The 17050-nt window shown below is 52.7% G+C and overlaps 1 protein-coding gene across 1 annotated transcript in view; it reads left to right on the forward strand.

Annotated features, from left to right (window-relative positions):
• The window catches only part of PREX1 (phosphatidylinositol-3,4,5-trisphosphate dependent Rac exchange factor 1), a 173828-nt gene that overhangs the window by 93689 nt on the left and 63089 nt on the right, over window positions 1-17050 (forward strand). Inside the window, exons 6-7 of the mRNA XM_032879024.1 lie at window positions 5282-5443; window positions 12043-12176. Coding sequence (XP_032734915.1) covers window positions 5282-5443; window positions 12043-12176 — 296 coding nt within the window. The remainder of the gene's footprint in view (window positions 1-5281; window positions 5444-12042; window positions 12177-17050) is intronic.

Below are 17050 nucleotides of genomic sequence, written 5' to 3' on the forward strand. Positions count from 1 at the left end.
CTTAGTTCTGGGGCCTTTTGTCTCTAGACTTGCTCCCAGAGTGGACTCAGCTGCCTTGTGACCTTTAAAAAAAAATGTGTGTGTGTGTGTGTGTGTGTGTGTGTGTGTGTGTGTATGTATATTCAGAAGTTGTGCAACCCTCATCATAATAATTTTAGAATATCTTCATCACCATCAGGAGAAAGTCCAGACCCATCAGCAGTTCCCGGGCTTTTCCCTCCTGCCCCAGCCCCTGGTAGTTACTCATCCACTTCCTGTCCCTGGGGCTCAGGACCTTCTACATAGACGGGATCATCTAAGATGTAACCTTCAGTGTCTGGCTTCTTTCATTTAGCGCAGAGTTTTCCAGGCTCATCCACATGGTAGCCCAGATCAGAGCTTCATTCCTTTTTATGGCTGCATAATATTCCATTGTATGGAACCACATTTTGTTTATCCGTTCATTCCTTGACGAATGTTTGGGTTTTTTCCACTTTCTGGCTATTAGGAATAATGCTGCTATGAACAGCCGTGTGCCAGCTTCTTGTGGACACTCCCGTGGCTTTAAGCCGTGTCTCTGTGTCTGACCTGCAGCCTGGACCCGTCTCCCAAGCTCCAGGCTTGTTCTCCTGCCCACTCAGCTTCCCCACTTGGATGTCTGACAGGTATCTCCTGCCTAACAGGTCCAAAACTGAATGCTTGGCTCTCCTCTTTCCCCAGACCAGGCTCCCCTCCCTGTCACCCCCTTGTCCCCATTTCCATACATGGCCTTTCCTTTCTGATGGCTCAGGCCAAACTTGAGCTGTCTTTGGCTCAGCCTACATCTAGTCTCTTAGGAGGTCCTATTGGCTCTGGCTTCGGTTCTATCTTGAGTCTAGACTTTCTAGCTTCTTCTCTTCATCATGCTGCCAGGCCCTTGCTACAGCCCCCGCTGGGTCTTCCTGCCTCTGCCCTTGTCCTCCACAGTCTCTTCTCAGCCCAGCAGCTAAGCCCAAGCCAGTTCATGTCACTTCCTCACTCAAGACTGTCCAGCGGCTCCCTGTCACTCAGATTGAAATCCAGATTCCCCATCATTGTCACCTGTAAGGTGCTGCACATTGAAGTTATATTTTATTTTCTGCCCTCCCCTGCTTCTTCTCCCACACCCCTGGCTCTCCTCCAGCCACACTTGTCCCCTTGCCATTCTCTGAACACAACAAACATGTTCCTGCCCTAGGGTCTTTGCACTTGCTCCTTCTTCCGGGACATCATTACGGCAGATACCCTGAGGCTCACTCTCTAATATTCTCAGGCCTCTGTTGCTCAGTTGTCCCCTCCTCAGAGAGGCCTTGCCTGACCACCCAGCTGTAGCACAAGTGCCTCTGCCATTCTCTGTCCCCCACCCTGTTTTTATTTTTTCTTCACTGTCCCATTCTGTTTTCTAACTCATGGTGCACAGGTTGAGTTTCTGAATCCTCATTAGGCTGTCAGCAAAGCCAGGGCCAAGGTCTGGGCCTGTTCTGCTTGTTGCTATTCACCTAGAATGAGCCTGGCACATAGTAGCCCCCCCCCCCCATTGACGCACTGAACGACTATGGAAAATGCCACCCTAGTGTGACCCACCATTCCAAAATCCAGAAATTGGTACATTCAGGTCCCCGATAGCACCTGATTTCCAAATGTCAGCTTCGTTCAAAACTTGTCAAGTATTGCGGGGGCAAAACAGGGCGTGTCCTGGAAGCCGTCTGCTGGGGACAGCTACTTGAGCGGGCTTGTGGCAGGGGCGCTCTCTGCAGAGTGGCTGCTCAAGGTATAGCCTTGGGGCCCCACAGGGACTCCTATGTGTCTTGCACTTCCCACATCTGTCAGCGGGTGATGCAGCTGTCACCCTTGCTAGCATGGACACCTTGCCAATCAGTTGTTCCCTCCGTCTCCCTGGCCACTGGGGGTGTGGCACCCTGGGGGATGGACCATGGTCCATCACCGGGGAGGTGTTGGCATCAAGTGTTTGTGGAAGAGGATGGCTGGGGAGTGGCATGTTCCCCGGAGTGGGGACATGGACCACTCAGAGCCCTCCAGAAGGTGTTAGGTGGCCCATGGAAACCTTTCCGGGCGGTAAGTGGTGGGGGAGGGAGCCCTGGAAAGCGGTGCATCCTGTAGTGAGGTGTTCTTTTCTTAGCAAGTGCCTGTGTGTCTTCCTGAGTCCCTCCAGCAGAGTTATGGTCGGTGCCACAGGGTCAGGCGTTTGGGAGGCCGTTTTATTTACTCATCAAGGATTGTCGAGTAACTGTTATGTGTAAGGCATGGTCCCAGGTGCTGGAGATAAAAAGTGAACAAAATGGGCTAGAGCCTTGCCTCTGTGGGACTGGCATTCTGCTGGGGGAGATAGCGGAGGGATGGATAGGAAATGAATATACTTGCAGAGCTAGCAAGTGTGCTGTGGGGAAAATATCTCAGACCAAGAGGGTTAGTAAGGGCCAGGAGTGAGGAACTAAGAGGGTGACATTTGAGCAAACACCTGGAGGAGGTGAGGAAGGGGCCTACAGGTACCTGGAGGAAAAGTCTGAGGGAAGGGCCAGTGCAAAGGCCCTGTGGCAGGAGTGTGTCTGAGGAACAGTGAGGTGGCCAGAGGACAATCTGAGGGAGTGGGGGAGTGAGGCCAGAGAGGTGGTGAGGCCAGATTAGGCAGGTCCTTGTGGGCCACTGTGGGCTGTTTGTCTTCTCTGAGTGTTGTAAGTGCATCAGGAGGGTTCTAAGCAGGGGAGGGACAGGGTCTCACCTCATTCTGACAGGATCCCTCTGGCTGTGTGTGGAGAATGGACTGGGAGTGGGGAGTTGGGGTGGGGTCCAGGGAGTTGACTTCAGGGATCCCGGTGGCAGCTGGCTGGGCCAGGGGAGCGGGGGTGGGTTCGTGTTGAGATATGCCCCTTCACATTGTTTGCCATTTCCATTGAATACTTTGGGTCATGCCTCTGGAGTTCTTCTCTGACTCCGCTGTTATGAAATGAGCTCCTTATCTGCCGGGGATCTGGCATTGATTGTCACCAGCTTGCTGTGAAGGCACAGGAAGTCAGCATTCTCACTGCGGCTCCGGCCGCAGTGCCCACCCTCCCTCCTGCCTCTCGGGCTGAGTGCTGACACCTTGCCCACAGCTGCTCTGACACCCAGTGCCAGCTCAGGCTCTTTCCTGTGTGGAGAGCAGCGGTGGCCTCGGACGCTTCTGCAGGACGGGGCACCTGCTCTCACCTCTGTTTTTTATTTCAACTTTCAGGTCACACTCTCCTTCCCCTTCCTCTGTGGGAATGCCTCCTTTGTTGGAGGGAGGGCTCCATCTCCCCCTTCCTTGCTTCCCCTTTGCTGTGTCCCCAGAACGTGGCAGGTGCTCAGCAAACCCTCAGGGGCCTGACATCTCAGAACGTCTGGTCCGCGGGACCGTTAGGACTTGTCCTCCAGAAAAGAGGCTGTTGGTTTCCAGGCGGGGCAGAAATGACGTGAATGGAGAGGGGACGTTCTAGAGTTGGTTTTCTGTTCCGAGTGCTCCGAACAACGCACTGGCAGATGGCCCGGCGGCTGTCCCAGCTAGCACGTGTTGTCAGACGACAGACTGAGGATGGCTGGCATAGATCGGGTGCTCACCAGGTCCGTAGTTGACCGCAGAGGTCCTTTTCCTGGAGGATCAGATTCACCGTGCCCTTGAACCCACCCAGACGGTCAGGCTCACATCCAGCTGTGCCTGCATTTACTTTCTGGAGGCCTTGGGCTGTTCTGCGTTAATCTCCGTCACTGCTAAAGGGGATGACAACGGACCCTACCTCGTAAGCACAGAGTAAAGGCTGAGTGGGCTGTCATTGCTACCGCCCTCCTCCTCCTCCTGGCGGCCCTCCTCCTCCTCCCTGCAGCCCTCCTTCTCCCCTCAGCCCTCCTCCTCCTCTCACAGTGGCCCTCCTTGTCAGTGCTTTTCAGCATGGAGGGCGACTGGCCCAAGGTCACTCGGCTACAGAGGGGCAGAGCCAGCCCTGGCACCCACGTGTGACCCGTCAGAGCGCCACGTCTGTGATTTTCAAGGGAGCAGAGAGGTGGGGAGATACTGGAACCGTTGGGCACTTCTAGGTCAGATGGTTAAGGAGGCCTGTCCCTGCCGGCATGGCGCTGTCCGTTGAGTGATTCAGCTGGAAAATCTTCTCTACATCTTGAGGTCCTGCCAGCATCTCCCTCTTCTTTCTCTCGCTCATCTCATGTAGCGTGTGGCTGATGCCCTTTGATGACAAACCTGGCCTTCAGCACGGTTCAGGCCTGCCCTTGTGGTAGGGGTGGGAGGTGGCAGGGGGAGGGCCATGGAATAGGGCCCACCAGGAATGGCCAGTTGACAGGGTCTGTCCTGGTCCCTGTGAGGTGGGGTGTTTTTATACCCGCTCTCCCAGTGAAAAGACTGCACTTGGTTGGGCTCCGTATCTGTGGCCTCCTCTCTGACCTCCTGGTGTCTGTCTTGTCTCTCTTTTCCTTTTGGTCTTTCTCATTTACTCCTCTCCAGTCGCACTGTCTGCTTGCTGTTCCTCCTCCTAGCCCATCAGCGCTTCCACATCAGGTCTTTTGCATTTGCTCCGCGCTCTGCCCGGCACAGTCTTCCCCAAGATTTTTGCAGAACTCCCTCCCCTGCTTTACCCAGAGTCTCTGTTTAAATGTCACCTCCTCCGAGAGGCCTCCCCTGACCTCCCCATTTGAAAGAGCCCCTCCCGGGACCCCTGGGCGGCTCAGTTGGTGAAGCGTCTGCCTTCAGCTCAGGTCATGATCTTGGGGTCCTGGGATCGAGCACCACGTTGGACTTCCTCCTCAGTGGGGAGGCTGCTTCTCCCTCTGCCCATCCTCTGGCTTGTGCTCTCTCTCTCAAATAAAATAAAATAAAATAAAATAAAGAACAGCTCCCTTCCCAAAACCTTCTAGCCTGTCACTCTGATTTGTTTTCATAGTATTTATCACTGTCTGACATTGTACTGTGCACCTGATTTTTCTTTATTTTGGCCCATCTCCTTTACTAGATTGTAATACCCACCAGGTGAGGAATTTTTCTCTGTTTCATAGACAGATTTGTCTCCAGGCCCTAGAATACTGCTCCACCATGAAGAAGGTGCTCAGGGGACATTTACTGAATGAATGAGTGAGTGAATGAGTGACTGAGTCCGTGATGCTCCCCTCCCTCCCCCGCCGGAACACCCTGTCTGTACAGAGCAGAGCTGAGATCTGGCGTGGGGCCAGGTGACCTGGATGCCGTGTCTGGGGCCCTCGGAGTGGACGTTTCTCATTCCTGTCCTCCCCGGTCCCCTAGGAGCTGGCCAAGAGGACCCCTGGCAAGCACCCGGATCACCCCGCGGTCCAGAGCGCCCTGCAGGCCATGAAGACCGTGTGCTCCAACATCAACGAGACCAAGCGGCAGATGGAAAAGCTGGAGGCGCTGGAGCAGCTGCAGTCCCACATTGAGGGCTGGGAGGTGCGGCGGGGCGGGAGGAGCAGGGCCCCGGGCGTGCGCGGCTGCAGCTCTGTGCTGCGGTCTGGGCCCCAGGCTTCAGCCTGCCTGGTGCGTTTGGTTCGGCCTCCAAGGTGTTTGGGGAAAAAAAAAAAATTATTTAGTTATTTTTCAGTGGAGTCCACATGAAAGTCTGGAGTTCAAGTTTCTTTAGAAAAATGAGTAGCTCTGGGCCCTCACTTTCCACGACCACAGCCACGAGAGCTTCCGGTATTCCTCAGTCCCCAGCACCTCCCGTTCCTTCTGTCTCTCTCTTTCACGTGTTGCCTCACCTGCCTGGTGTCCATAGACCCTGGCGCTTTTGACACCGAGGTCCACGGTAGTGCTTATGGGTCTGGCCAGGACAGAATTCTGGCTCTGATGGCCCCTTGCTGGGTGACTCGAGGCAGATGTCTTAACTTCTCTGAACCTCCCGTTTCCTCTCTTCCTGGCACACGGTAGGTACTCAATAAATGGTAGGGGTTGCTATTATATTACTATCATCATGCTTATGGGGCTCTGGGATTCTTGAAATCTTCTCATGGTGCATGCGTTTAAACCTCCTTCCTTAGATTATCAGAGATTTCCTACAAATCTGTGGAAGGAAATGGGGAAATCTGAATAAATAAAAAAAAAAAACAATATCAGAGTTAGTGCAGCTGGAATGGGAGATCAAAAGCAAAGATGAAAGACTCTTAGATTACTCTCTGAATCATCTGCCTTTGGGTTTTCTGGCGCTTGCTACTTTTGGGATTTCCACTTGTCTTCCTGGTGTTCCGGAATCCTGAAGGTGACTCCGTCTCACTGCAGAGATAGAGAGTCTGGCTGTTGCGGGGGCCTGGGGAGTGCTTGCAGCGGGGAGGCGGGCAGTGTGGGTTAGCGCTGGCCACATACCCATCCTCTTCCTGCGGGGCCTTCCCATCCTGCCGGAGCTGGGGAATGGAGAGCCGCATTTCTCGGTCCCCCCAGTAGTTCAGGTTTGGGATGTGATTGGCCAAAATCAGATCCAGCTGCTGGGGATTTGGCCGATGGGGTGGGATATAGAGCATAGCCGTGGTCGTGTTTGGCTCTCTGTGGTAGCATCAGCAGAGGGGCCGGACTCCAGCTTCCTGGGTGTTCAGGGGCACAGGACATTTGCTTGTTGTTGATGGCATGTGTCGCGCAGGCAGGGGATGGCTCTGTAGCTGACCTGCAGATGACCTGCAGCGGCTGCCTCGGGCCTGGTTACGGCCTGGGTTGTGTTTTCCTGGAGTATCCGCTCGGGCCCGTGTGTGTGACGCTTTCTTTTCCCAGATGGGGCCGAGGCAGTGGCTCTGTGGGGGATGGGCCAGGTAGACAGTGTTGGTGGTTTTCTGGGAGCCCCAATGGTTTGGATTCCTGGCTCCCCTAGACCATCCGATAATTAAGTAACCCCCTTATTTCTTTCTGCTTAAAATACACGTAGCTTGGTTTCTGTTTCCTGTGACTGCAAATTGCTGAATGTCAGGTGTTGTTGGTTAGGGTGTGTTGTCTCAGGACTCATGTCAGCCCCAGGATGTCAGAGCTCCCCCTTTGTCTCTCGAGGTCCTCTTGGCCTCCCCTGCCCGGTCCCAAGAGAGCAGGAGCTCCAGGCATCACTTTGTGTTCCAGAATAGCCAGAGACAGAGGCGTGGCCAGGGCATGCGAGGGAGCTCTTCTCCTCACTGGAGGAAAACCTTACCCAGAAGCCCCGAAGACTTCCCCTTTCATCTCACTGACCAGTGGATCACACGGCCACTTTCAGCCACGCTTACCCAAAGAGCAAACAGAATGAAGGATGTGTTTAAGCCTGTTTGGGCTTTGAGCTTCCTGGCAGCCAAAGTGAAGAGAGCAGGAGACATAAGTTACTCAATATATATTTTCAAAAAAGGAAGACAGAGCAGTTCTTCTGGGAGACACAGAGTTTCCTGGAAACCAGCTGAGAAAGAAATCTCTCCCATGGGCCCCTGTGGAGAAGAGGATTGAGCAAGCCCTTTGGCAGCTGAAGCAGAAGTGTTTTCTAGATGCCTACTTCTGGGAAGGGCCTCGGGAAATAAGAACTAAGGATCTTTGGGGGCCCTTTTAGACCCTGAAAAACCTACAGTTGGAGAGTGACCCTGATTTTGGTCACTGTCCTGGGTGCTGTAGGAGTACACTGTGCCAGAATAAGAATTGCTGACAATGATTGAGCCCCTGTTACATGTCTCCAGGACAAAGGGACGGGTGCTCTTATGATCCCCCTTGGACAGCTGAGGAAACTGAGGCACGGGGACTTGGTCTGGGGGTCCAGCCCTGTAACTGACAGTCGGCCCTGCCTTAGGCAAGTTTGTCCCGCTCTCTTGGCCTCCATTTGCCTTCGTTTTCTATTCTGAGTAATAATATCTCTTGAAGGTATCTCCTAAAGCTATTCTTTTTTTTTTTTAAGATTTTATTTTATTTATTTGTCAGAGAGAGAAAGAATGCACAAGCAGGGGGATCGGCAGAGGGAGAAGTAGGCTCTCTGCTGAGCAAGGAGCCCCATGTGGGACTCGATCCCAGGACCCTGGGATCATGACCTGAGCCGAAGGCAGACGCTTCACCGACGGAGCCACCCAGGTATCCCTGTCCTGGTGTCATTCTGAGGATAAAGTGAAAACTGGAGTATGAATGCTTGTTGGAAAAAGTAAAATGGTTTTCTCTGCAGTAGAAAGGTTTCTTCTGAAAGTGTATTTATTGAAGTCATCTCTACTCCCCGTGTGGGGCTTGAACTCACAGCCCCGAAATCAAGAGTCACATGCTCCTCTGAGCCAGCCGGGTGCCCCTGGAGAAAGGTTTTTAAATGCAGTTTGATCCTTAAGGCGAGTTGTAAAAATAATGTGTCATAGCTAGAAACAATCCCGGGTGACAGTGAAGCTACTTGTAGTGTCTCCTGTTCCCTGTAGTTACACCCTTGGGGGACAGTGTGACTTGCATGTAGTTTGTGGTGAATGGCGGTGGTTACAGATCCTTGCTTCTGATAATCTTCCTAGTAATTACTGATCTTGCCATCTGACCTCTCGCCGGTCTGTTTAGATGGTGCCATCTAGCTCTTGGAATATGGCTGGCAAGGGACTCATTGTGGGAGGAGAGAGGGTCTCTTCCTTGGCTGCTTAGCGACTGTGGGCTTGGCCTTGCATCAGGAGTCTGATCTCCGATAGCTGCCTCCTCCCCCGCCCCCATCCTTCCTAAGCCGCGTGTCCTTTTTAGTCTGGAGACTGGTTTACTTAAAACCAGATAAGTGAAGCCATAAATTCACTTTATCGAGGGGGAGGAAATGGCAGGATGTCGCAATACCGTGGAAGTGAGTGAACGAGCCAGCTCTCTTTGCAGGGAGGGGTTCTTCATCCTCAGTTTCCCCATCTGAAAAGTCTGGGTGGTTGCAGCCCTCCTTCTTGGGTCCCTTGAGGATTCGGGAGGGAACGCACGTTCAGCACTTGGAACCAGGCTGCCTCCCTGGCTTGGAGTAAATGCTCTGTAAACTCTGAGAGGAGCTGTGGCCGCGGAGCAGGGTTTCACTCTTACTTTTTTTTTTTTTAAGATGAAAAAGCGTCATGCAGCTTTAGCTACAGCTCATACCCAGTGTGGGCTGACCCTCCTGCAGAGGGACACTCAGGAAGCAAGCTCCATAGACTTCTGTGTGAAGCTCACAGTAATAAAAAAAAATACATGTTCTTAATAAGAACGAAATGGGGCATACTCGTCTCGCTGGCTCTGGAAATGCTGGTTTGAGAGATCGTCAGTTGCCCACTCACCCACGAGGGGACAGAAAGAAATAGGAGCGAGGAAGCATAAAATTGTTATTAAAAAAAGAGAGAGAGAGAGAGAAGTTGTCATAGGCCCTTCCACCCTTCCTGGGATGCCTTGTGCTCCAGGGGGCTGTGGTCTCTCCCCTTTGGAGACCCCTGCTCTAGACCAGTCGTCTTGTTAAAAAGCCCTTCAGGTTGTCAGGTTACCTTCTAAGGGGCAGCCGTCTCTCCGCTGTCCCCAGGTGGGAGAGTGGTGCCATCCTGTCTGGGTTCACATCCCAGCTCGCTCACTGACCAGCTGTGTGACCTTGAACAAGTCACTTCTCTGCTCTGTGCTTCAGTTTCTTTGTCTGTAAAATGAGAGCCGTTGTCAGGATGAACTGGATTTGTGTAAAATACTTAGAACCGTGCGGGCGTGTGGTAAGCTTTTCCTGTCCCCTCTCCATGTTAATGCTCCAGTTCGAGCGAGTCTATGCTGTCCGCAAGTCTCTAGCCCTGGCTGGTGGACACCGCGGTGCTCAGCCTCTGATCCTAGATTACCTGGACCCAAGTTCAAGGATTCTGGGGAGACCGAGCCAGCTGGGCTTCTCAGCAGGGCTGGGGTGGACGGGGCATCCCCCTGCCATGTCCTTGGCAGTTCACGTGTATTTGCTAGGTGGTCTTTGGCCAAGGCTGGAGGGGCAGCTTCCCAGGCTGGGTTCACTGATCTCTGTGATCCCTGGACATTGACAGAGAGGTCAGGTGTAGTCCAACGTGACGTCAGGGTTTGGGGCCCTGCAGCCAGGCCAGGTGCCAGATCCACGTATAAGTGGCTAAAATCCCCCTTTGGAGGCTAGAAGACTGGAGCAGTGGGCACGAGTGAGGTGAGGGGACCAGGTGGGGAAGCAGGAGGCCTCTAGGAGCTGCTGAATGGCTTTTGCCCCAAGCCAGCCCATGGGCCATGGTTAGAGCCTCATCACCCCAAGAGTCATGCTCACCCTGCTGGCGAGGATACTGGGGGTCCATGGGGCTCCTTGTCACAAGAGCCCCGAGCCCTGGTGCAGCAGGCTCACTCCCTGGCTGGTGGCTGTGTGTGGAGTCTGGTCCCTCTCCGCAGCATATGGGCGTCTATGCTGTGATTTCTTTTAACGGGCACACGCTCCTGCCTGAGGCTGCTAGCCCTTGACCACAAAGAGCAGGTTTCCTGGGACCCCATCTGGGCCCCAGAGGCATCTCTGGCATTTTTGGGTAATGAGTTTGCTGTGTTCAGGGGACACAGCCTGAAACAGGGGAGACTGCAGTGGGCAGTTAACAGAAAGCCCGATTTCTGCATTTCTAGAACCAGTTCCCCTTCCTGGGTCTCAGAAATAACTGAGTCAGCGTCCGTCATCGGGGTATGACCTCCTCTTTGGTTCTGGGTGTCTCGTGTTTGGGGAAGGAGACTCTGTGCACACTTCTCCCTCCCTCTCTCAAGTTCATTTCACGTGTCATTCTTCCTCCTCTGTCATCTGCAGGTCAAACGAGCTTCCCTGAACCCCTCTTTTGTGTATTGTCCCTGGGGCCTAAATGTCAGAGACACCCCATTGTCCCCCTGTTGCTGGGCCTGGTGCTAATCCTGATGTGTGGCTTCGAGTACATGGTTGGCTGCTAAAGAGAGAGAGGATGGCATGAATGAGAGAGAAGTTGATTTTTCAGCAGCAGAACAGGCTGGGAGGGAGGGCGTGGCGGCTTCCTTCAGCCCCAGGTTCCTTCCAGCTTCTTGCTCCACTGTCGGCTACAATGTATGCCACCACTCCAGCTGGCGTCCAGCCTGTGACAAGAGGGAAGGGAGGGAGAGGAGAGGAAGCCATTTTCTTTCAAGGAAGTAGTGTAGAAATGGGGCGCATGGGCCTCACGTCAATCATGTGACCACACGGGCACAAGGGTTGCTGGGAAATGGAGTCTCTGGTTGGACGGCTGAGAGCCAGCTGAACTCCGCTCCCGCCACAGGGGAGGAGCCTGCCCTGCTGGCATCTAGGGCCTTCCTCGGTGTGTTTCCAGCCTCCTCTCCTGTAGCACTTAGAGAGCTCTGCGCCCCACCTTGGTCCTCCCTGAGCTCCAGACAGACCTCCAGGAGCCTTTTCTGACCCCCTCAGTGGGAACATCACCAGGTTCAGAGAACTCCACGACCGGCGAGCGTCCTGGCCGCCCCCGTCACTTAGCATGGATGGCCCCCTGGAGTTTGAGAACTGTTTCCATCTGTGTTCATGGCTGTAGCTAGAGGAGCTGCTCCAAGAATCCTGCCCTGATGGTGTGCACACTGTGTTTATCTCCTGCTCTACAGGCATTTACTGAGCACCTGCTGTGTGCCCTAGAGGGTGACAGGTGCTGGGGAGACCGTGGCAAATGCTTGATCATGCTCCATAACGCTTCCTGTGCTTATGGAAGTGGCATTCTAGCGGTGGCGACACCTTCACGAGTCAAGACATAAATGAGGAAGGGTAGGCAAAAACAAAACAAACATGAAAAACTCCAAATCCCAAGCAAAAACCGAACCAAAATAAAACGGATGCCAGCTCGGGCTGGGTGGGTCATTTCCCCTCCCCGAGCCCAGCTTTCTCTTCTATGAAATGGGCTTCCCCTTGTGCTCCTCCCGGCATGGTTCTGGCGTGCTCAATGGGCAGAAGCCACTGATGAGATTGTTGGGATTTTTCTGTCTGCTGACAGATTTCCTGCAGTGGCGCGTTTAGGTTTTGGGGGGCAAGTGAGGCAGTGGTAGGTTCTGTGTCTGGGAAGGAAGGGGATATCCCCGAGTGCTCTCCTGGATTTGTCAGCTCATTCCCTCTCCCGTCGTCACTCTCCCAGGGCTCCAACCTCACAGACATCTGCACCCAGCTCCTCCTCCAAGGGACTTTGTTAAAAATCTCCGCGGGCAACATCCAGGAGAGGGCCTTCTTCCTCTTTGATAACCTCCTTGTCTACTGCAAGCGGAAATCCAGGTGAGTTGCTGGGGCTGGGGCTGCCCAGGTGGGCCTGGAGGCAGGGATTCCGTGGGACCTTGACTGTCTCTCACAGTGACACCTTAGGCTTGTCACTTCCCTCTCTTGGCCTCCCTTTTCTCTTCTGAGTTGAGGGGTTCAGGGGATCAGCACTGCCTAATAGAAATATAATGCGAGCCTCACGTGTTATTTAACATTTTCTAGCAGCCACATTAAAAAAAATCAAAAAGAAACAGTCAAAGTGAATTTCAATAATGTCTTTTATTTTTACCAATGTATCTGTAAATGTTATTTAATGTCAACAACCAATGTACAATCGATTTTTTTGAAAATCATTAGGAAGGTATTTTGCGTTTTCTTTGTACACGAAGTCTTCAAAATCTGGTGCCTGTCTTACACTTTTAGCACATCTCACGTCAGCCTAGCCCTGTTTGAAGTTCGCAGCAGCCACAGCGGCTGTATTGGACAGTGCGGATCTAGATGGTCATAGAAATTAGGGGATTCTTTGTGATACTAACATCCTCTGATTCTAAGATCCAAAGGTGGGGGATTGAAGGGCACAGGGCTTTTTCACTGTTAAGCTTTTTGAGGGACAGGAGAGTATCTTTGTCACCTTTGTATTTTTCCCTGGAACTCCCTACACTTTGTAGAGTCAAGGAGGTGGATGGATAGGTGGGCGAGTGGTAGACACGTACAGACGCGTGCCTGACTGTGAGTGTGCATGTTGGGGTGTGTGGGCATATGGGAGGAGGGATGGGTGCATAGGTGGGGCTCGGAGGGTGAGTGGATGGTGGATGAAAAGGGGCGGGGAAGATTGTGGATGGATGTGTGAACCGATTTGCCTATGGACGAGTGAGTAGATGAAGGAGCAAGTGGGTGGGTGGTTGGGGGTGTAGGAGACGGCTGGATGGAGGGATGGACAGAAAATTGGGCGAATGTCTGGGTGTTTGGTAGTTGGAGAAGTGGATGAGGACGTGATGAGCTGGCAGAGGTGTGTTCAGATGTCATGGTGAGTTGGGGCCTTCTTGTATGATATTTAAATGAATGGGTTGGGGCAGGGATGGTCATAAAATGGTCATAAAATAGTAGATAGAAGATCAGTTGGGTGGATGGATGGATAGATGGTTGGTTGGTGGTTGTTGGGGTGATTGGATTCTGGGATGGAGGGTTGGGTATTGAATGACCAAGTGGGTGATGGGTGGGTGGATGGTTGGAGAGAGGGAGACTTGCGAGACAGAGGCGTAGGGGAACCAGTGGCTGGCTGGCTGGTTTGGCTGGGTGGATAGTGGACTGAGAGATCCCTGTCTTTCAGTTTTCTGAAGAAGCCCTTTTGAATCCTCTTTCCTGTTACCTTATTTTAGGGCTGAAACAGTGACTTTCCAGAGACTTCTTTACTCCTTTATCTAGGAAAAGCTAAGGGTGAGGGGAGGTCCAGACCCTGGGGCCTACTGTCAGCATTGCCTCCACCTTCCTCTGGGCTCTCAACACGTCACTTACTGTCCCTGAGCCTCCTTTTCCTTGTCTGTTTCTGCTCGGCTCTTCAGGTTGTCGTGAGGAACCTTTTCACGGGATGCAAGATGGCGTTCCTTGTGTGTGTGTGTGGGGGGGGGCTTTTCTTTCTCTTCCAGCCTGACCTCTCTGAGCCTCAGTTTTCTCTTCTGTAGAATAGGGATGATAAACCCCTTCTTACAGTAGAGTTTGATGTACAGCCAAGCTCCTTACAGTTCAGTCCCTGGTCGCACTTCTCTAGCTCTGACTTTGCCTTTCTTTCCTCCGTTCCCTTCTGTGCAGAGTCCGGCGATCATACGCCTCTCAGAGCGATTATGGGGAGCAGAGGTGTTGGGCGCGCCCGGTCTGTAGTTGAAGCTCACAGAGTCAGGGTTAGCTGCTATCCCCTTACTGCTAACTTGCCTCCATCGGTGTTGGGTTCCTGTTCGCGCACAGGTGCAGCCACAGGCCCCTTCCCCTCTGCCCTTCTTCCCTGTTCTGGGTTTGGTCCTTCTGGTTGAAGACCTTGGCCTCCCTCTTCTCCCATCTCCCAGAGCGTGTCTTCCTTATTTGATGCTTTATTCCTGCCCACTCGGTTAGGTCTCTCTGCGTCTGTCTCGTGTCCCCTCCAGCCCCACCCCTGAACACCCCGTTTTTCCTTCCTCCTTGCTTTCTGCCTGTTCTCGCTGGGTGCATCCTGGGAGTCCTCTGCCCCCACTGCCAGCTGCCCTGAGCTGTCTGAAGCAGGCACTTTTCTCAGAACACCAGGGGCTGTAGAAAACAGAATGTCCCTTCAGGCGTGTGTGAGCGGCTCCAGCTCCGGCTGGCTTTGCTCATCTGTCGGCTGCCGGCCCTTCCTCTGTCAGTGTGGTCGCAACTGTTGGAGCAGTTGCGGCCAGGGATGCTGCTGCTGCTGGATTCCACGTGGGCCTTCTGCGGCTGGCCCTTGGGCTGCCGTGAGCTCTTTGAAGGCCGTTCTCCGCGCCAGTTCTGTGCGTGAGCCAGGCTGGCTGGAGGGAAAGGGCACATCTGTCTCCTGAGAGAACGTGGCTGGCAGCCAGCGTTCCCGTCTCGGGATGGGGAGCCAGGGGGCCGGGCTCCAAGATGGGATGTCCCAGATGGATTGGGCAGGGGTGGATGGGGCTGCCGGCCTGACTGATGTGGTCACAGGAAATGCCTGTCACTGCTAGGTGTCTGCTGACTGGTTTGTCTTTGCCTGGGTCACGCGGGGCACCGCCCGTCCGGGACACGGGTCAGGGAAGGTCTCCGACTCAAAGTGTTTCTGGCCCAATTTGAAAGTAGAGGCTCCTTGGATATCAGAAGCGGAAGGAGTGTTTTAGGAGCCCACCTCCCCATTCTTCGGAATGTGAAATGGAGGCCCCCAAGAAGAGAATCCATGAAAAGCTCTGTCTCTAATACCTCGACTGCTTGTTTGTGTCTTAGAGGTCGCAGTACTTAGGGACACCAAGACCCTGCCACTCACTGGCCATGCGGCCTTGGGCAAGTTACATCAGCTTTTTGTGTCTCTGTTTTCTTGTCTGTTCAATGGGGATAAAAGTAGTCCCCATCCGAAAGGATAGTTCTTATAGATGAAGTACGATAAAACATGGAAATCAGTTAGAAGAAGGCCTGGGACGTGTACAGAAAGGAGAAGAATTACCACTCTCTGTCTCCCTCTGGGGGCTCTTGCATCCCACTCACACTTCAGTCGGGCCTAAAGCTAGACTCGTCATTTTCCTCACAACTCCTGTCCCAGATCTTTTCCTCGGAGTCTTCCTCATTCAGAGTGGAGGGCACCTTGGTTGACCTTGATGCTGACCTGCCTCACCCCACACCCACTTCTTCGGCAAGTCCTTTCCATTCCGTCCCCAAACTTTGGCCAAAACTTCAGTGTCATTCCAATAAGAACTCCAGGAGGGAGTTTTCATGTATGTATGTGTCAGTGGTTGTAAAATTTACCTGGAAACATGAACATGGCCTCTACCATTTTGAAAAAGGGCAAAGCTGGGGACCTCATGCTGCCGGAAGTCCGGCATACTCGCAGCCGAAGTGATTAAGACAACGTCGTATTGGTGCCGAACCAAAGAGTTTAGTGGACTAGAAGAGCTAGTTCAGCAGTAGACCCCCGTGAAAGTGATCATTTGAATTTCAACAGAGGTACCAATGCGTTCAATAAATGATGCTTGGTTCATTTGGTATCCCGTGGGGGAACATGAGTCTTGACTGTTAGCTCATACAATGCATAAAAAGCCAACTTCAGATGGATCATAGATTTAAATGTGCGGGGTAAAGCCATCAGGTTTCCAGGAGAAGGCATAGGAGACTATCTTCACGATCTGGCGGTAAGCAAAGATTTCTTAAATAGGACAAAAAGTGCCATTCTAAAGGAAAAATGGATTCATCAGATTATGTTAAAATTGAGAACTGCTCATCAAAAGACACTGTGACGAGAGTAAAAAGTCAGCTATGGACTAGGGATCTTTGCAATCCATATAACTGATAGGGGATTCACATCCAGAATGTATCAAGAAGTTCTAGAAGCCAAATTTGGCGCTCTGTCTCTTTTTATAAATAAAGATTTATTGGCACACGGCATGCCCATTTGTTTTGGTGTTGTCCGTGGATGCTTTCCTGTATCAAGGGCAGAGTAGAGTAGTTGACACAGAGACACGGAGCCCCCCAAAACTGAAAATGTGTACCCTCTATGTGGCCCTCTTCAGAAAACATTTGCTAACTCTTGCTAGAAATCATTAAGAAAAAGATAACCCAACAGAAAAATGCTCTAGGGGCAGTCCTTTCACAAAAGCCCATGGCCCACAGGACTAAATGGCCAGTACACATGAAAAGGTGCTCAGCCTCATTACTCACCAGGGACATGCAAATGGAATGTTTAATGAGCCGCTGCTCTGTGCCACCAGCATGGCCAACACGGAAATCAGCTACAGAAAATGGGGAGCCCCTGGAGCGTTGCTCCTCTTACCAGGGATGGAGAGAACTGGTGCAACTCCTTTGGGAAACAGCTTGGCATTCTCCGGGAAAGGTGGTCACGTGCATCCCTTGTAACTCAGCAGTTCAGCCCCTAGGTAGGTCCCCTGCAGAGATGTGCACGCGTGTTCTTCATAAGACACATGCAAAGACAGTCACGGCCGCGCCAAACAGGAAGCGACCGACATACCCGTCACCATCACCCGTGGTCATTCCACGTATGAGAAGTTCCAGAACACGCAGAGCGAAGCCATGGGGTCGTAGGTCAGGAGGGCTGTGACCGTTGTCGGGGGCGGGGAGGGACAGGGCAGGGGGTTAGTGACTGGGAAGGGGACACAGCGGGGGGCTTTCGGGGTGTTTACAGTGATAATAGAGGTGTGCTCACTCTTTGAAAGTTAAAT

The sequence above is a fragment of the Lontra canadensis genome, unplaced genomic scaffold (genome assembly GCF_010015895.1).
Source record: "Lontra canadensis isolate GAN:19392208 unplaced genomic scaffold, GSC_riverotter_1.0 scaffold65, whole genome shotgun sequence".
Classification (NCBI taxonomy): Eukaryota; Metazoa; Chordata; class Mammalia; order Carnivora; family Mustelidae; genus Lontra; species Lontra canadensis.